The sequence below is a fragment of the Petaurus breviceps genome, unplaced genomic scaffold (assembly GCF_028583685.1).
Source record: "Petaurus breviceps papuanus isolate PSGF00001 unplaced genomic scaffold, PetGlider_PUasm1.0 38, whole genome shotgun sequence".
Taxonomy (NCBI): Eukaryota; Metazoa; Chordata; class Mammalia; order Diprotodontia; family Petauridae; genus Petaurus; species Petaurus breviceps.
Genome location: NW_027186304.1, coordinates 38,476,815 through 38,498,050, shown reverse-complemented (window position 1 = coordinate 38,498,050; position 21,236 = coordinate 38,476,815). Strand labels below are relative to the sequence as shown.

The 21,236-nt window shown below is 36.6% G+C and overlaps 1 protein-coding gene across 2 annotated transcripts in view; it reads right to left on the bottom strand.

Annotated features, from left to right (window-relative positions):
* TTC39C (tetratricopeptide repeat domain 39C) overlaps nucleotides 1–21,236 on the bottom strand; it is a 112,453-nt gene that overhangs the window by 48,784 nt on the left and 42,433 nt on the right. For both annotated transcript variants that reach the window (XM_069099799.1, XM_069099800.1), the window contains exons 4-6: nucleotides 19,910–20,024; nucleotides 12,745–13,093; nucleotides 9,315–9,483 (exon numbers count right to left, since the gene is read on the bottom strand). In XM_069099799.1, the coding sequence (XP_068955900.1) occupies nucleotides 9,315–9,483; nucleotides 12,745–13,093; nucleotides 19,910–20,024 (633 nt within the window). The remainder of the gene's footprint in view (nucleotides 1–9,314; nucleotides 9,484–12,744; nucleotides 13,094–19,909; nucleotides 20,025–21,236) is intronic.

Genomic DNA, 21,236 nt, shown 5'->3' with positions numbered 1-21,236 from the left:
CATCAGATAGGTAGCTGGTGACATGGAACTGGAGTTCAAGAGAAAGAAAAAGGCTGGATCCGGGAAATGACCACAGTAGAGATGATGATATTCAAAACTATGGGAGCTGAGGAGGGTACCAAGTAAGTGTATAGAGAGAAAAAAGAAAACTGCTAAGGACAGAACCTTAGAAGTCACCTGTAAGGGGGCGGCCAGGTAGCACAGCAAGTAAGAGCACCAGCTGCAGTGTTGGGACGACCTGGAGATCGAATCCCGGGCTCAGACACTCAGCACCACACCCAGAAATAACTGGCCGTGTAACCTTGAGCAAGTTACTTAACCCCGATCGCTTAAAAAAAAAAAAAAAAGAAGTCACCTGTAATTTGAGGGTGGGACATGGATGGGTGGTCCAGCGAAGGAAAATAATAAACAGTCAGTGTGGATATCTTAACTGCCACTTTTCCAGTAGGAGGAAAGAGAAAAAGTGATAGGAGTTATGCACAAAGAGTTGCCAATCACCATACTGATGGGCAATTAGGTGGTACCAGAGTGTATAGAGTGCTAAGCCTGGAGTCAGGAAGACTCAGCTTCCTGAGTTCAAATCTGGTCCCAGACACTTACTAGCTGTGTGAATACTGTTTGCCTCAGTTTCCTCATCTGAGATAAGGACATGGAAAACCACTCCAGTATCTTTACCAAGAACACCCCAAGACAGGTCATGAAGAGTCAGACACAACTGAAAAATGACTGAACGAAATTATGAAATTCCAGATAGCATCACTCTTTGAGCTTTTAGTTTATTCTATTGCTAGTAAAAATCTGAGTTCAAATATTTAACTTTATAATTATATCAAAACCATATCTCAAGTTTTAAAACATTTGTCTCACTTTACTAGACAATCAAGACACAAGCACAATCTGAAGGATGCAAAATCCTTATTGCTTTTATTTCCTTGCCATACTATACTTGGGGATTGCTTTTGCTCTTTACTGGCAATTCCTTGGCATCTGCATCTACCCTGTCAATAAAACGGTACTATTCGAGGTCATCCATAACAACTACTACAGTAAAAATACTCGTATTTTTATAGTACTTTACAATTTTCACATCCCATCCATTATTATTTGAACTACACAACAACCTTGGGAGGGAAGACTGATACAAAATGTTGGAATGATTAGATTGAAAAGTGTTAGGTTCCCTATACATTCCACCAAAAACACAACAAAGAAACATCAAAAGCAAGAGAAATTGATTGAAAATCAAACAAGAAAATAAAAAACAGTGAAGCAAAAATGAATGCTAATATAGTCTTAAAACACTGTAGAGCAACTGAATCAGTAGAAAATCCTATGAAATAAAAGAGATGGAAAAAGAAACTTTCTTGAAAGTAGTCCTTGAATGAATAACCACCACATTTAAAGAAATAAAACAGGAAATGATAATGTTAAGAAATTCATGAGGCTAAATAAGAGCTGGAAGAAAGCTTAAAATCACATGAAAAAATTAAGCAAAAATTAAAAGGAGAAAAATGAATGTGAAGAAACAGTGATGATAATGATCATTATGGAGAACACAATAGAAAACCTCAAAAACAAAACCCCAAAGCAATGAATAGCAGGCTTAAAACTAAAAAGAAAATTGCACACAATGCAGTATAGTTGGAAATGTTAGAAATATTAGAACTACACTCACAAAAACCAAACACTACATTATCTCACCTATTTAAAAACATTCAGACACCACCAGATCACAAGCTCACTGAGAGAAAGGACTCATCTTTTTTTGTATCTTTACCACTTTGTACAGTGAGTGCCTGGCACACAGTAGGCATTTAATAAATATTTATTGACTGAATGATCACAGTCCAACAATAAGAACTGATGACCTACCAGAGACCTTAGAAAAACAAAATAATCTGGATACCTTTCCCCTAGGAAACTGACAAAGAAAAATGTCTAGTATTGGTAAAAATTGGTAGAATAAAAAGAGAAAGAATCCAGAAGACCAGTAACAAGGAAGAAACTGAGATTTTATATATCTAAACAAATCATCATTAAAATGTAAATTTATCACAGATTTAAAGCTGAAATAGAATTATAAGGTTATCTAGTCCAATTCTTAGTTTTATGGGTGAGAAGACTGTAAGCTGGAGCTGTTAAGGGATATAGGATTTGAACCTATGTCCTCTGACTTCAAAACCTGTGTTCTTTCCATCATACCATGTTGCCTCCCTTTCAACTATGAGCTCTCAGAAGTGCAGAAAGCACTTATCAAAGAAAAATAAATATTATCACAATGGTTTTCAAGGATGAAAAGGGGATTATGGAAATCAAATACCTAGAACAACACCTGGCACACACAGGCTTTTAATAAATGTTACTGACTGATCAAAATCATTCTGGATCTCAGTGAATGGCCAATAACAGGCCCAGCTCCAGCCCCTGTGGCTCACTGTTCAGGTTCTGATGGTTTAAAATGAATGCAAATAGCAACTGTTTTCTGTTTTGGCAAGAAACTCTGAGGCCATTCCCCTACAAGATTGGTATCTCTAGATGATAAATTGGGCCAACTTTTGTCTCAATTCTTACCTACTCCTTAGTCATTGAAAAGGCATGGCTTCAGATACACTGAGACCTGGGAAAGACCTTAATTTAGAAAGGCCAAGGTCACTCACTGCATCCCAGGCCATTACCAATCATCTTGACCTTTATTTTGCCACTGGATTCTGATGACCGGAAGAGAGAGAGAGGCTGAGAACTTTTCACAGCTCTTCCTCACTCAAATCTAGTTCATGTGCAAGTCAAGACATGATCCTTGTGATGTCATCGGTCTTCAAGAACAAAAGATGAACAACAATAAGCATGGTCCATGAACCATGGTCCATAATTACCTAGCAAAACTTGGTAATGCTTCATGAAAATAAAAATGCAAATCTGAGAAGCAAACACACAGCATTCATTTCAAGGTTGTCTTGAAACAACAAACAAACCTTCCAGCCAAAAAGACAAGTTTAAAACAAACAAAATTGTTAGCCAGCTTTTAACAAAATGTGTCAGAGCACCATACTGGCTAAATCATTGACTGTTTCAGAAGAATGTTTCAAAGAACAAGTGGAAAATGAAAGGAGGAGAACAAGAAAATCTCAAAGTAATGTTCCAATTTTGAGAAAGATTAAGTTAAAATAACCCAGATACTGATGTTAAACAGAAAAATTTGTTTAGAATTATTCTATTAAGTTTTGATATATAAGAATAAATCAGTAAGAATAAGAAAGTGTGTATTTAATTCTGAAGAAAAGACACAACAAATCTAACTCTAGATGCAGATGGGCCAAACTCCCCACTAAAATACAAGAGCTACTGAATAGATTTAATGATGAAAAAGTAAACAATATTCTGTCTATAAGGAACACATTTAAGCTAGAAAGTTTTTTTAAAAATCAAAGGCTGATCTAAACTTGTCATGCTCATGGCCAAATTAAACAAACACATATTAGGCAAGGACTATGTGCCAATGTGGTGTTAGAGATACCAAGACAAAATAAAACTTAATAATCACTGCCTTAAGATGCCTATATTCTGTGTGCTGAATTGGGCTGAGGAGGACAAAACATGAAACAAAATTACCTAATGGATGTTGGGGGCAGGGATAGGGGAGTACCAATAATCAGGAGAATCAGAAAAAAGACCTCCTGTAGGTGGTGGGCAATTGAACTAAGTCTGTAAACTAGGGATTCCAAAAGGCAAAGGTGAGGAGAGAGACATGAGAGACTCACTGAAAATGAAGAAAGGCAGAGATGGAATGTCATGGATGGATTACAATATGTAAACCAGCTTGGCTGAAACAAAGGTATGAAGGGAAACACTGCATAATTGTGAATGGCTACAGATTTATATTTTTATCCTAAAGGTAAGAGATAACTATTATAAAGTTTCTTGAGAAGAAGAGTGACACGATCAAGCTTATGTTTTAAAAAGGGAAAGATTGGAAGCAGGGAGACCAAACAGGTAGCTATTTCCAGAAATGATCTTGAACTTGGTTGGCTGTGATGAGCAGATGTCAGACATGCTGTAAAGGTAGGAATCAAAGGATTTGGCCACTGAGAGATACATTGGGTGAGGGAATAACAGATGAGTCTTTCTTCAATACCACTTATGTCATGTCACTCCCTAGCTTAAACACTTTCCAATGGTCCCACAAATATCTATAGAATATAATCCATATTCCTTAGCTTAGCATTCAAGGCCTTTTATAATCTAGCTCCAATTTACCTTTCCTACTCCCCTACACAAATTTAATGCAACCAAGGCATTCTACTGAACACCCCTTTCCTTAGTCTCATCAGTATGCCCTTGTGCGTACCTTTCTCCCTATGTTCTACCTATCTAAATACTGCCCATGCTTTGAGACCTAGATCATATCCTATTTGAAGCCTTTGTTGACCACCCTAGTCGGAAATTGTGGTTCCCTTTTCTGAGCTCTTATAAGCCATCACTGTTCCCATCATTCATATCATATGTCATATCAAACTTCCAAGGACCTCCTTCCCAAGGACCAGTCAAGTTAAGTACAGAGAGGCTCATCACCAGTAGGTAGGACACTAGCCACCAATAAAACAAAGAAAAATGCAAAATGGTCTTTAGTTCTACATTTTCAATTTCTATAATGTTATGGTAGAACAACAAAAAAAAAATGGCAAAGGGTATTAAAAAACAAACAATTTTCCTGAGTTCAAATCCAGCCACAAACACTTGACACACTTATTAACTGTGTGACCTTGGGCAAGTCACCTAACCCCAATTACCTAGCCTTCCCCCTCTTCAAAAATTTTTTTAAAAAAAGAATCATACAATTTTTAGACTTTGCATAAATATTAATTCAGCAATTGTATTATAAATGTGAGATTTTTGTTTAGTAATCAACAAGTAGCCAGACTAGAGGAGGAAATAAACAATTGAAATATAAACATTCATGCTAGAAATGAGATCAAAAGAAGAATAGCTAGAAGGGAGTAGTTAAATGTGAATAGTGTCCATAGGCTCTCCTTGGAGAGGCAAAGAAATTGGTAGAGTTGGTTTTACTATGTATCCAAAGGCTAAACATAATTTAATGGTGTATTTGGGTCTTCTCATGTTGCAGTGGTCATGTTATTTACAAAAAGACCATGAAAAGAATTGTAATTTATGTGTCAGAATCTGTTGTAAAGAATGATTATATAAAGAATTTCTGCAAAGAACTCAATTAAGAGCCTTGAAATTAAAGCCACATATGCTTAGATTCTCAGCCAAATTAATTCGAAGGTAGGCAAAAATGATGACAGCAAAAGATAAGTTGGAAAATACAGTTCAGGAGCAAAGAATGAGAGATACCAAAGACTTGTAGGCTACACAGAAGCCTCACACCTCTACTGAATGAATACTTTTTTCAAGAAAATGATTAAAAGGTGTTCAACATAGGCACTAAATGACCTAGCAAAATATAAAAATTGTTTTATTTTAACAGGAAATGACCTATTATGGTTGTTGACTCATTTCTGAATCAGTCATCAGTCTACAATCAGATCAGACTTATTAAGGCAAAGATTAAACAAGTCATTAGTGACCAAGAGCTGACTGTGGCTATACTTTATTTTACACAGAAATTGTGCTCCTGAAAATCTGTCCAAATTAAACCATGCTTTTTTCCAACCCACTTAGATTCTGGCACTACTTTATCTTCATTTTGGAATGACTTTTAATAAGGGCAGCTTCTAACATTTCATCTGAAAGTTCCTCTGTGCCTTAGCCTGTCAAGTATTCAGTGATCTGTAAATGAATACTTGGGTAAAATAGGGAAGTTCTTACATAGAAAATACAAAAACTGAACAAGAATATCTTACATTTATGTTCTGTAGTGTCACCTGTCCCTTAACTGTCTTTTCTAAAAGCTTAATGTGTCTTTACAATATTTGAATTTATGTAGGAAATGTTCTTAATTATATCTGTTTTTCTTGAGTTAAGACAACTTAACACAGATAACATTTTAGGTGTATGTGTATATGTATACGTGTATGTACGTAGATATATAGATATATATGCATGTATATATGTACACACACAGGTTTTGACTGCACAGAAGAAGATGCCTCTCCCAGAACAAGCTCATCACTTTTAAACTCACTACCATGCTGTTAACTCAAGCCTTGACAGACATCACTTCCCTCAGCCACCTCTCTCCCCTCTGACCGAAGGGCTGAGGGGCAAAATACCAAACTTTCCCCAATTCCTTCCTTTATAGAAGGCAGAAACTGGATGCTTAGCTCACTCCACTTTGCATCTACTACTGTAACTGGTTTCAAGAAACAAGATGTTCTTATATCAGTCACCCCCTAATGGTCCCCTGTCAATTTCCTGCTTCCTTTTGTAAGTTGTCTCCCCCCTTAGAATGTAAACTTTGAGGACAGAGGCTGTTTTTCTTTTGATTAATTTTATCTTTAGCACTTAGCATAGTTCCTGGCAAATAGTATGCATACATAATAAGTGATTACTAGATTAGATATTGCATAAACATATATTCAAAGGAGTCATAATATTGTTACTGGACATTCATTTTATGGAACCCTTCATAACTAGATCACTTTGGAACTTTGAATAATTAACCTTGAATGCCAAATGTTGATTTCCATTATTTGGCAAATAATATCATAGCAAGAAAAGGGAATACTAATTTAATCATTTGGAGCACAAATCCAGCAAGTACGAAAATTTGTCATATTATGACTATTAGAAAACATTCAAATATCTCTAATGAGCCTTGATTTGATAATTAAACCATAGCTATTATTTTTTGTGATGTTTTGATTTTATTTCCAGAGCCATATCAATAACAGGGCCCATTTGCTTGTCAGCCATCTTCTCAGTCCCTGGCAGAAACTAAAAATTCATTTTGTTTTGTAAAGTGAGAAATAGGCCTACAACTGGAACCAAAATTCACAACCAGATCAAGCAGCTTAAAAAGGTATGTTAGTTCAAAATTATTTGGTTATAACCAGAAATAGACGGAAAGTCTCTCAAAACAGAAATGCTTATTCTATATAGTTATTCAGTTGCTTTCAAGGAAATCTTGAAATAGATATACAGAATTCTTTCCTGGTCACTATAATATTGCTAATATAATGTAGTCAACTAAGTCAGAAAAAATAATCCTTTATTTTTTACTCTATAGAATACTATTTTAGCCTTCACTGATAACAATAACTGACATTTATTAAGCTCTGCTTGAGAAGGGCAACATTATTACTAGTGTTTTAGTGGTTTGTTGGTCATTTTTTAAAATATCTCTTTTAAAGAACCCTCTCAGAACTTAAATTCTAAAAAAGGGAGTTACTACCTACTAGACCAACTCTGGTTTGTGAAATAGTTCTCAAGGTACAAAGGCTGAACTCAGTTAAAAATTTCCATATGATATACCCTGAGGGTAACTGGATTTTATAAAATACCTTGAAAGCCATTATATTTAGGATATAGTACCTCCAGCTATAATACATAGATAACCCTAAACTCTAGAAGAAAGAGTTCTTAAAAATTTGCTGGATAAATCTCAGGCTAGTTACTTAATACTGTTGACAAAAACAAGAGAAAAAGGGAGAAGGCAACCAAAGACCAATCAGTCCTAGATTTTGATTGTCATTGCCATGAAAAATAATTCAAGAATTGTTTTGCAACAAAGTCATTCAACACTGTCAGAGAGAAGATCCAATGTAGAGTCTAAGTCAAGAAAGAATTTTCTATAGATGCTCCCATTTACAGGTATTTGCATCAAGATCTGGCACCCTAAAGGACATCCTAAAAGAGATTCATAATCAAAAGAATTTGGACTACCTATCCACACAGGTAAAACCAGGTAAACATAGAAAGTCTATTGTCCAGATGATGGGATGAAGTTGAATGGAAAATCTATGGAGGTTGCACATCAGTATGAATAAAAATAACATGGATTGCCTTTTGAAAATAATAAAATCCTTTTAATAATGCCAAACTTCCTGCTCAAAACAAAGAAACCATCACTTAACAACAACATTCTTTCTTTCTTTCTTTCTTTTTTTGCTTTTTGGAGGGCAATTGGTGTTAAGTGACTTGCCCAAGGTCACACGCCTAGTTTTTGAGTTAAGTGTCTGAGGTGGGATTTGAACTCAGGTCCTCCTGACTCCAGGGCCGGTGCTCTATTCACTATGTAATATCCCACATCAACATACTTTCAAGGGTGCTTGGCAGTAAAGTCATCAAATACTAAAGTCTCTGAAGAACTGAAATTGAAGATCACCCAAAGAGTAAGGTGACAACATCCTACAAACAAGGAACCATAAAGAATAATTGGTGCCCAATAAATCAAGGAAATGTACACACTTAAAAAAAGAAAGGACAGGCTGGTCTCATAGAGAACAAGGAATATCGATGGACAGCACACAAGCTTTCTTGGTAGTCTTGCAATGTCAAAAGAATGCAAGGAAAGCCCTCAGTAAATTGGAGAGATCTCCCGGGGGAAAGTTATAGGAGCAGCTAAATGATGGGCTGCAACAGGAAGGAAAACCCACATTAATGAGATCATGGATTTGGAGATAATTGAACCTTGATGTAATGACTGTTGGACAATGGTCGGAGTCATACATCAGATGGGCTGGTGATAATATAAGCTAGTATTTGAGATGCAGCAAGATTAGTTCTCCTTTATACATATTTATGTGTGCGTATTGTCTTGTTCATCAGACTTTGAACGCCTCAAGATTAGGGACCGTCCCCTTTGCCTTGCTTTGAATCCTCAGTGCTTGGCCTAGGACCTGGCACACAGTAGGAACTTGATCAGTGTTTCCTGACTGATTTTAGTCAGTCTACTTACTGTCACATTTAGTTTTTAAGAAATATTTTACAGAACAAAAAAACAAATACAACAGATTAAACTTTGCACCAATTTACACTTAAGTAAATAAAATTCAAATTATAAAATGTCATAACTGTTTAGTTTAGTCCTGAACAAGATTTTTTATCCATTTATTCATAGTTCCTTTTTTACTATGTTCATAATTAGTATTCAGAGTTCTGTTCTTTGTATTCTGCTTTTTCTGCTTATTTTATAAAAGCTTCCGATATTTCCTTATATTCTTCATACTTGTGTGTCTTAATAGAATTATAATATTCCATTGCATGAATTACTATAATTTCTAAAGAACATTCTGTAGGAATTTCAATAAAAACACATGTAATTCAAGTTGACATTGTTTTTTTAATGTCCTTATTGAAATTAGTATTAAAGCATGATGTATATTTTTCTTTTAAAAAAATCAGATAGATTGTACCTCTAATCTCTGTATTCGTCCCTTGAAGAACATAAACAGGGAAGAATTTGGATAAGCAGCTTCTTTCTTCAGGAGAATCTCTTTTGCTTCATCCAAGCCTGCCTTGTTATCGCTGCCATCCAAAGCAAAGAAAGGACGAACTACAGTGTGATACCATAGTAGAGCTAATCTAAAGAAAATTAGGACAGTGAGGTTAAGTAAACAATTTCACTGGTCGTTTAGTCTTTATTTTTAAGGGCACATATCCTGCATCCCCCAAACAGCTTTAAATATTAGCACATTCTAAACATCATTTTGACCCAGATCTGGATTTATACAGCCTCCAGAGATAAAAAGACTAACTTTTGATAATATTTTAGCTATGTCAATACTCTTGAAAATCTCAACTAAAGAGTTAAGTACATGATAAAAAGCAATCTATTCTTTGCAATTAGGTGATTAATTTAAAAAAAAGGTAATAGAAACATTCCTATTTCCTGGGTCATTTAAAAATGATAGCTAGAGAGTCAAGTGAAACAAACAGCTAGTCAAAATTGAAACAATTATTTACTTGTAAATTGAATGCAAACAAAAGTGCAATGGAAATGAAATCAACATACAAATTAAAAACCTTAACCCTTCAATCAGAAGCCTCAATTTCCATGTCTGTACAAAGTGACCCTTTCCAACTCTAAATCTGAGATCCTATGTACTTTTAGCCTTTTTAAATAAGAGAAATACCATGTCCTTCCCACTTTTTCCAGTGGGTATATAATTTTCCTTCTTTACAACAAAGACAGTTAATTATACTTATGGTATAATAAACAAATATACTTTGATACAAACAGTAATAGATATTAATAGATATAACTCACAAAGCTTAGTGGTATAGACCTCAGAACTTGACATTGATAATTGAAAATTACAAGCTACAGTCTTAAATTACAATGATTGGATTAAAATAGACAAAATTATCTGAAAACAAAAAGATAGAACCTTTTTATCACTATTCTAAAACTTAATAATAAATTACACCTAGTTGATGGCTGGAATGGATGATTATAATATAATCAGTTTTTTAAAATTCAGTAAAATCATTGCCTGAGACTGATAAAGCCAATATTGACTTATAGAATGTGTTAAAAGACCTATTTCTTCATTAATTATAAGCGATTATCATCACTTAATATAAACTAACAAAATACTTGTTTGAATGAATAAATAAAAATGATGACTAACTGGCATGACAATCATAGGTAAATGAGCATGTCCAGTAATTGGTCACATTTCAAATAGCATTTTCAATATGTAAAACACTTTTCTCACAACAATAGTGAGAGGTAGGTAGTGTAAGTATTAGTATCCCCACTGAACCAACAGAGAAACCGAGGCACAGAGAGGTTAATGATCACACAGGTAGTTCAATGGTGGGGCTGGGATTTGATTCAAGTCTTCTCACTACAAGTCCACTAATCTTTCTACTTTCCACAAAATTCTAGGTTTAGTCTGTTTTTTTAAGAAGAACAAGTATCTCTCTGACAATTGTTTTTCCACTATTAGCTTGTTTATTCAATCAATGAAAACAATTAGTCAGATATGGGATAGGATAAATTCATTAAAACTTCAAAATAATGGGGTCCACATAAATAATGAGGCACACAAAAAAATCAAGTGCCATTTTGAACTGCCTAGCTTTCAGGAATAAGAAGGTACTACTATGTTCTGCCCTGATCAGGTTACACTTGGAATACTGTGCTCAATTCTGGGCACCCCAGTTTAGGAAGGACATTATTACATTGGAGAAGAGAGCAGCTGGGATGTTGAAGGGCCTTCATTTCATGGCACAAAAGGAACAGGTGAAAAAACTGGCGGTGTTAGCCCAGAGAAGAAAAAGCTTGAGGGATGTGATGGATTTATCCATGCATCTGATGGGCTGTCAAGTGGAAAAGGGACCATACTCTCCCTAGCTAAGCCTGGAGGTAAGAACCAGAAGCAATGGGAAGTTACAAAGAAAATCCAGGCTCAACGTCAGCCAGAACTGAACCGTTAAAGTTATTCCCAAGTGGACTGGGCTGCCTCTGAGGTGGTGGGCTCCTCCCCCCTAGAGGTTAACCACCTGCAGGACAAATGACAGCATGTAATCTTCTCAGGTATGGGCTGGGCTAGAAGACTGTTAAGGTTCTTTCCAACTCAAATTTGGTAAATGAAAGTAGGTGGTTTCTATTATTTTCACAGGACTATACTGAGATACTTTTCAAAGTGATAACAAAATAGTGATGATTTCACTGGCACATGCAGAAACTCCCTTTACCAACACAGGTCCAGCCCCTTCTTTCCACCTATAGTCCCAGAGAGTTGCATGGAATAAGACTGTAACATCATGCTGCATAGACTATGGAAAGGATAAATGATGTGCCTGGAGTCACAAGACAGCTATATGTCAGAGGCAAACCTTGAACTCAGTTCTTCCTGGCTTCAAGGTCAGTCCTATTCACTACATCATGGAAATACATAAGAATCTTGAATTAGAGAGCAAATTCTCTTGCATGTTAGTCAGTCAACAAGCATTAATTATTAAGCACTTACTAGGTGCCAGACACTGTACTTAAATAAATGATTTAGAAAGGTTTCTTTTGATAGCATCACCTTATCTGAGGTATTTGATAGGTAAGGGTAAAGTGAAACTCCAGAGAAAAGTTTTCTTGTATCATTATTTTGTCAATTGACAGTCAATTTCCCAAAGACAACCTTCAATAATGTCACTGGTGACTACCTTGAAATTAAGAGACTTGCCTAATAACCTTTTGTTCTAGCTGGAGAGAAGCAGCTTCTCCACCCACCTGTTCCAGCACCTGTATTTCTACTTATTGCACCGACAGAACAAAATAATATGGTTGAGTTTAACTGATGTGTAAAATGTCGATCATACTTATGACACCTGCTCACTGATTAATGTGACACAGAGCTAGATTTCCAAACATTTAAAGTCTCTGGAAGTACAGAATTATTAGGAACACACAAAAATTTATAAATGAGCTTTCACAATTTCAAAACCAAATCAGGGGAGATAATCTCAAAAACACAGTATCTGTACAACTCCAAAAAGCATTTGAAATTGTAAAATGCGAGGCTGTTCTAGAGGCCTCTAGGGTGGTGGGTCCAGCTCTAAGCCTCTGATTTTGTGATTCCTCCACTTAACCAGATTAAAGCACAATTAAAATCTGGTGAGGATTTTAAGAGAATGTATGGTCTATCTAAAAGTCTCTATTACAGTATCATCTGCCAACAGAGTAAAAGCCACCAATGATGTGACAAATTTTATAAGGCATCACATTGTGTCAAACAACTGATTGTTTTACCTGCTGTTTCCTTTAAAGTCTCATCTTTGATTGTAGTTTACTTACTTTCAACACTATAATATCTACCAAAGCATTGCAATATAGCTACTCACGTAGCTAAAGGAGCCTTCATGTCCTTACTTTCACTTGCATACATCAATGAAGAAAGGCCCTGCAGTCGGTCTCCAGGAAAACCCAGCAGGTTGATGATTTTGAGAAGGTTTGGGGGCACCATGGATATACAAAGATGAAATAGTCCATATCCAAAGCTAACAGCCCCTTTCAGTCTATTTAGACATTCCTCTGACACCCCTTCCACAGCAATGTGATTATCATTTGCAGCATCTGAAGGTTCTTCAGTTAGCTTTTTCTGATACAATTCCTGTAGGGCATTGATGTCTACGTAACATTTGTTGTAGATTTTCCAGGCTTTTCTAAGGATCCATCCACCTTTTATGTATGCTAAGGAAAAAGAAAGAGAAAAAAACCTGGTTTTTAAAGTATAAATTACCATGTTCTGAACATAAGAGCAGTTATAAGAATTTTCAGTATTGCATATTTACAGCCAACATGAAAACTAGGCCAATTTTTAAGAGAGAATGGCATGGATTCCAAATTTCAGATGAAGACTATCCAAAATTTTTCCTTTTAAATATTAAAATACAGTGGATTCCAAATTTCAGATGAAGACTACCCAAAGTTTTTCACTTTAAATATTAAAATAGTCAAAATTCCATATGTGATCATTTAAATAGCCGATGCACAATCTAAGTTGGTTTGATGCTTTTTTTCAGTCTATGATATTGGTATCTTTTCCCAAACCCCTGCTCTCTACATGCATGTCACACACAGAGCTCCTATCCTAAAAGGCTGTCTAGTGACAACTTTAGGGTCCTAGGAGTAAGCTCTTCTCCTGCTATTATGTCAGAGGTTCCTCCACTATTTTTTGCTACATTCTTTACTTTACCAGAATGTAGCTCAAAACATGAGCCACCTAGAAGGCAACAAAACAACAACAAAACCGACAAATGCGTAACACGGCATACCACCCAGAGGTGTGCTCTTGGCCTGGGCCCTTACTCAAGAACATCTACTCTAATAGTTATAGGTTATTGATGGATGACTGTCTTTCTAGAACAAAATTTACAAAAAATACTTCAAATTTATATATAGTACTTTAAGGTTCACAATGTACTTTTCTCATAACACTGTGAAGAACATAATACAAGTATTATTATTCTCACTTTGCAGGTGAGGAAAACGAGTCTAGTGACTTGCCCATGATCATATACTGAAAAAGTGATGGAGCTGGGATTCAAATCTAGGTCTCTTGATTCTAAATCTAACGCTCTTTTAAGACCATTACTGTGTGTCAGAAGGAAGCAGGAAAAGAGATAAAGTGGTCCGTAAAGCATTAGTTTCTTTTTTTCCTCCTTAATGAAAGCATCAAATAAAAATAAAAAGTATGGCCAAAACAATGTAACATTTTTGCAACTTAAAGAAAGATCTCAAAATACTAGCAATTTTCACAAGTACATACAGATGAGAAAGATGATTAATTAAAAGGTGGCAAAAGATTAACAAATAAGAAACAAATAAATCTGAAATTAATAAAACATGTTTGAAAATATGAAAGAATGAGCTATAAATAAGATGCTTGAACCTGAGAATTTATAAAAACCTAAAATTGTCAGCCAAACAATTATTTGCTGAGTGAGAACTATGCAAACTGCATTTAGCACTGAGGTTGTAAAGAACAGATTTGTGCCCTCAAAGAGTTAACAACTGGGAAGACACAAATGCACATGAAACTAAAAATGAAAGGTGCAAAACAGCAACTGCCAACAGACACCAGCATCCTTGTGCCACGGACCCAACCAATGTCGTTTTGCAATAACATGATGACCTAACTGCCCCATTCTGACATCTTCAGGCTCCTGGGCCTTTCCCTTCTTGCTCTCTATTAAGAGAGCTCCAGTTCCTGTTCTTCACTCCCAAGGCTACCAGTAAATCAACAGTCAACAAGCATTTATTAGTGCTTACTATGTGCCAAACACTGCTAAGACCTGAGAATACAAATAGAACAAATCTCTGCCCTCAAGGAGGTCACTTTCTAAAGGGGGGATGAGGGGGGATAAGATAACATTTAAAACCTAAAAGGGAGCTGAAAAGCAGAGGAGGTGACAGAGACTGGGACACACAGGTGCCTGGCGAGGGGGCATGGTAGAAGCCTGGAGCACAGCCTGTAGAAGAAAGAGTCATAGTTGGCTTGGATGCTGTTCTTAAATGGAAAAGGAAGGGAAGAGGAATAAGCACTGATTAAGCACCTACTGTATGACAGGTATATGAGAAGTGCTTTACAAATATTAAAGGCCTCAGGGGAAGAGGGCATGTCCAAGGTGTGAACTGCATACCTGAAGGGAGGCTGAAGGGTGAGAAGCTTGGTGCAAGGTCAAGAAGGCCCAGAGGGCAGCCTGCAGATGACCACAGCTCATCACCATTCTGAGAGAACCATCTGCCCCACCATAATGTTACTTTCTTTAGCGTTATGCTTTCGTGGAGCCAATGAATGATGTTATCAAGTTAACATAATGTGCTCCCAGGTGTTTAGAGGGAACACATTGGAAAGCACTACAAAATTAGGTTGGAGAAGGGGGGGGTCCAGACTATGAAGAATTTTGAAAGCCAGGCAGAAGAGTCTGTTTTTGATATGGTAGGAAAAAGTCAACACTGACCAGCCTCTCAAAAGGAATTTTTTTAATCAATCTTTTATTTATTTATTTTTAGCTTCCAACATTCATTTCCACAAGATTTTGAGTCACAAATTTTCTCCCATCTTTCCCCTACCCCCACCCTAAGATAGTAAGCCTATTGAATACCCCTTCCCCCATTCTGCTCTCTCTTATATCCTTCCCCATCCCACCCTCTAACTTTCTAGTAGGACAAGATGGATTTCTATATACAGTGTCTGTGTATCTTATTTCCCAGTTGCATGTAAAAAATAATTTTTTTTTAACATTCAAAAAGAATGTTTATGGACAGTTACTTTCCCAGCAGTATGCAAGATAAAATGAAAAGGGACAAAAGAGATCAAATAAGAGCTCTGCTAAAATAATTCTACCTGGAAGTAGTGAGAGCCTGGACACAGGTAGAAGCAGGAGGCATCATCCTTTGGCCCCCCCTCCCCCTCACCATTGTGCATATTTCATAGAGCTCTCTTTTTTTTGCCTTTTGGAGGGCATTTGGGGTTAAGTAACTTGCCCAAGATTACATGGCTATTGTGTGTGTGTGTGTGTGTGTGTGTGTGTGTGTGTGTTAAGTGTCTGAGGCAAACTTGGGTCCTCCTGACTCCGGGGAGGCACTTTACTCAATGTGCCACCTACTCACCCCACATAGAGCTCTCTTTAAAAAAGTAAAGTCCACTTTAAAATAAAAATGAAATGAATACAGGCTAATATAGAATCTGACATCACAATTTTATGTTACTTGAAAACACATAAAAATGATAAAATTCCACAAATTTTACTGCTCTCAACTGTAGGCTGGTAAACAGAACCCTAAATTTAGATCTAAGCAATTTAAGACAAAGAACTGGTTGCAATGAAATTCAAAATCATTTTTTTCATATAAAGGAACATTTTATTCTTACTATTTATGGTAGTGCCTAAGTATAATTTAGAGCTGTGATAACCTCACTGCAATGTTTCCATAATTATGATTCTATAAAATTCTAAGCACAGCAAAGCTCAGTCAGATGGAGACTGAGAGAACTCCAGACCAGTCTCAGTTTGCACTGCATATTCAATAGTACTGCAGCTTACAGAGTAAAACCTGTAAGGACAGTCGTCTGCAGCAATGCAGTCAATGACGTCACACTCACCAACACAGCAGCAGTGAGGGAACAGCAATAACCTGTCTCCCCCCTGCCCCATACATTCTGTTCTCATCTCTCAATGATGAGATGTCACATACAATCAATCAGTCACTCAGCTTCTCAAAGTCTGTCCCAGTGGAATGACTCATTGGCACAAACAAAAAGCCACAGACAATCTGCCTAGCTGGAATGAAGACATGGTCCATGCTAGCTAGGAAGTAAGAAGTTCTATCCCCAAAAAGGGATCTCTGATCCTTTGATAGCCATGAGTAGAGGGTTTAATTGGGAAATGAACATATCAAGATATGCTGACGTTTCCCAAAACTAAATTTTTATGGTGTGGGTGGGATGGGGGGGGGGAGGTTGCAGGAAAAGGGGGCAGGATGATGCAGTTCCACTGGTGAATAGATACACTACTGCTACCACTACTATGAGTAATAAAAACCTCAGTTCTTGGCACATAGTAGGCACTTTATAAATATTTATCAGTTAGTTTAGCATTTATATAATGCTTTGAGGGTTTGCAAAGCACTTTACATATGTTATCTTATTTGAGATAAACAACAACCCTGTGAGGAAAATGCTATTATTAACCTCATTTTATAGATGAGGAAAATGAGGCTGAGAAAGATTAAGTCACTTGCCCAGGGTCACACAGCTACTAAATGTCTGAGTCAGGATTTGAATTCAGGTCTTTCTCCAGAAAAACCATCTAGCTGCCTATACTACAAATACTATTTGTATTGTATCACAGGTCTTTCTCTAAATATTCTCCACCCACATTATAGGATAAGCAGATGAAGCGGGGTTTTTTAGGTTGGCTGGTAACAACACTGGTAACTACAATCCTCAATGTCCTCTGGCCAACAAGTTTCTTTGGAACCAGTCCCCACCATGAATCCTCTGCTCCTGCCCAAGACCCACCATTAGGAGAGACTAAGCACAGTGCAGTGCGAAGAGGACCTCCTGAGGGATCAGGCACCCTAAGCTCCAGTCCTCACTCTGTCCCTAATTACCAGGAGCTTTTCTCTTTTGTTCTGGAGCCCTGTCCTCTCTATTCTTTCACCTGAGTCCCAGTCTATCACACCCTTCTCTGGCCATACCCTCCTCATACCTACGCCACCTTCCTAGGCAGGTCTTGGGTCTCCTAACAATTTGACTCCAGGTTGTGAAACCCTCCCCACTCCATGTCCCATAACCATCTTCAAACCCCAGAGACTGACTCTTCTCACAAGGGCCAAGGAACCATGAAGAAGGGAAGACAACCCTGGATGTAAGACTACTCACTCGGAAGTCACCAGGTTTCTCATATTTCCACCTCTCCTGGATGAAAAGTAACATCAATAAACAAAAACAACTAAGCTATGCGATCATGGGCAATAAGGATTCTGAGTAATACATTACTGTTCTGTAACCCCACAATATTGTCACAAAAATGTTTTTAAAAATATAACATACAAAAATGTGAGTGCGTATTATTACCACTATTCTGGCCATAAGGTCCTCTCTCCCACTACCTTGCCAGGTGGCCAAATCACTGTACCCAGGAAGGCTGGGAACTCGTTTCCACGCCTCCCTAGCTTGTGTGCCCCTCCAGAGAGAAGAAAGGAACACCGGTAACAAACACCTGAATACTTTCATGCCCAGGAGGACTACTTCTCATAGGAGATTCCATTCAAAAAACACCTAAAAAAATCCCAAAAGGCAAAAGCACCATAGAAGAAAATAAAATGGTAGCCCAGTGGGCTACGGCCAGGCAAGTTCAGCACATTTCTATTTTGCACGCTGTTGCTTTGAAATATATGTGAAGCTACTCAGCAGAAAGCTATTTTTGTTGGAATCTGAGAACGTCTTGTCTGTCACAATTTCATTTCAACATCCATACAAGGTTGTTTAGCAGCAGAAAAAACCAGGTAGGTACATTGTCAAAACAGCAAAGACTAAATATAACTCAGATGAACTGATCTTGCAAAAAAAAAAGGATTGTTGAAATAATTAACTCATGCCTCAACTTCTGTCTAAAAGTATCTTTCTTTCCAAGGGACTTTAAAGAATCAGAAGAAAAAGAGGAAGGCTTACAATCTTAGTATGAGAACCCTACAGAAGCAGACTTCAGTGTCCTGTTTTTGAGTAAAGAACTCTAGATAAACTCTATTATGCTTTCATTTCTGGTGCACTGCAGTGGGTAAAGGAAAATGATAAATTAAAAAAAATATTATTGTACTATTCCCTTTTTGCAGCCCTGTGCAACATCCACGTCTTCTGATTTATAAGGCTTTTCATCAGACAAGTATTTAATGTCCATGGCAGAAGGGTACTTGAAGAGATCTGAGATGATGAAAATGAAAAGATCTAACATGGGTAGGTTGCATTCACATTAGTGAAATGTCAAAGTCTTATTGTATTAAGATATTAGAATATAAAGTAAAAGTCAAATTTAATTTTAACTTGGTCCATGTAGAAACCAAACATTTTTGATTTTTCAAATATGTATGAAAATGACTTCAGAATGTTGTATAATGAGGAAAGTTTGTACCTCAACTAAGCAGCAACATATCCTTCACAATTTTAAAATAAAATTTAGTTTTAGATTTTTCTTGTCAAAGAGTTTTTGCCTATTCATGGGATAGGTTTTTGCTAGTAGTATTGGAAAAGTGCTTGACAATGAATATTTGAAAAAGCTATTTTTTTTTTTTTTGCTAAATTTAGATATTACTTTCTGGTTAGGAAATATGATTCTATTGGATAGGTAAAGGGAAGGAGCACATAGAACTTTTCTATGACCAAAAAAAAAGAGATGCTTACATTTTAAAAAGATAAATAAGTTCTTCATTCAAAGAAACTAGATTATTAGTAATGACCTTTTTTAGTCTTCAAAATCTATATCCTAAAGACAGCTCTAACCAGTAACTTCTCATTTTAAGGTTCATAACACCAGATGCCTTCCCACACAAAAATGAAGTATGACATAGAAGACAATGGTGGAATAGAAGACAATGGCCACCTCCACTTTCATCACCAATATGAAGTGATCGTCTTAATAAAGGACTAATAAATCTTTTAATTTAATTAGTTAATCCTTAATAGAAGAATTTGTTCTGTGAAGTTTGGATTCAGTCAAAGGGTCACACTTGAGGGCCTAAAGGGCCACATGTGGCCTTGAGGCTGCAGGTTCCCCACCCCTGGTAAATACTGCTGAGACAAGAAGATGAAGCAGAGACATACAGCTACTACTGCTGTTTTGCCAAATCTTTACTTCTGTTTGGTTTGCCTTTCTTAAGTAGTAATAATAAGTAACATCTGGTATATTTTCAGAGGCTGAAATAGGGGGCTTTCTAAAAAATAGAGTCCTATTGATAATTTACCCACTGAAATGGAATAAAGTGTTAATGTTTCAGCATTACCTGACAACTCTTGTTTCACAAAAGAAAGTACAGCCAAGTAAACCTGACAGTCTGCTATAATTATTTGCCTCTGAAGTCGATCAACCATAGATGGTGCAGATTTTCGGGCATCAACCTGTTTGAATAATGCAAAAAAGGGAAAAGAAATGTCATAATAAAACATAAAATTAGCAATCCTATGTGCTACCCTTTTGAGATATCTTTTCTTTTTACTGAATGAAACAATTCCAAAATTAGAATTGTGAGACATAATTGCTCAAAAATGTGTCATAATTTAAGTGTTTTTACATTTTACAGCTCCATTGACATGACTTGTTATTTTTAAGAGTGTTGCCTATGCAGTATCTAGCCAAATTTATAAAATTAGAAGGAAAAAAAATCTCAAAACATTATGTAACTAAAAGTCAATTTTAAGAACCCTATTCAAGTCTGCATATATTTCTTTACTTTGTAACAATAAATTTTTATTAATATGCTTGTTTTTTATTGCTTTCCCAGTGTTCTAAATCTATAATCCCCCACCCCTTAAAGAAGGGGAGTGGGGTTGCTTCTTATGTCTTCTCTGGGGTAAAGCTTGATAATTTTAATGTTGCAGTTTTCAGTTCCTTTACCTTTTTGTTATACAGTCAATTCTCACTTATGCAAAGCTAATAGAGGAAAATGATAGTACAAATTAATATAAAGAGTAAAGAATCTAAAAGTTAATTCAAAATATTTGCCATCCTAATTATGTTTTCTTTAGGTTTATACTAAAGTCAGTTTATGATCCCACAGTAACCTAGCTCATGGTAGCAAAGAGGTTGAAGAGTATGTGCAGTTGGAGTGGAAATACATAGGAATTTAATGGATGACTGATTAAAAACAAACAGCCTAGCCTTAAAAATAAGCTTTGGAGAATTCACAAAGGGAAATGAATGGTCAGTTAAAACTAAAATTCACCCCTTCCCAACTATGTGCTTTTAGTAAGGTGGGGAGGAGAGGAAGGGGCTCCTACAACTTAGATCTGTATCATAAGATCATTTTCCCCACTTACTATACAAATACCTCCCCTGCACAAAGCCCTACTCTGGTGTCTCCTCATCGTAGTACAGAGCGGAGGGACCTGATGCTTTGGAAGGCTCTGCCAGTGGAACATAATCTCAGGGCAGGTCACCTAAAGCTGAAAGGGATCACAAGTAGGCTGGGTAGGGGACAGCTAAGTAGTATAGTAGACAGAGTGCTGAAACTGTGGTCAGGAAGAACTGATTAAATCCAATCTAAATCACTTAGAGCTGTGTGAACGTGAGCAAGTCATTTAACCACTCTCAGCCTCAGTTTCCTCATCTGT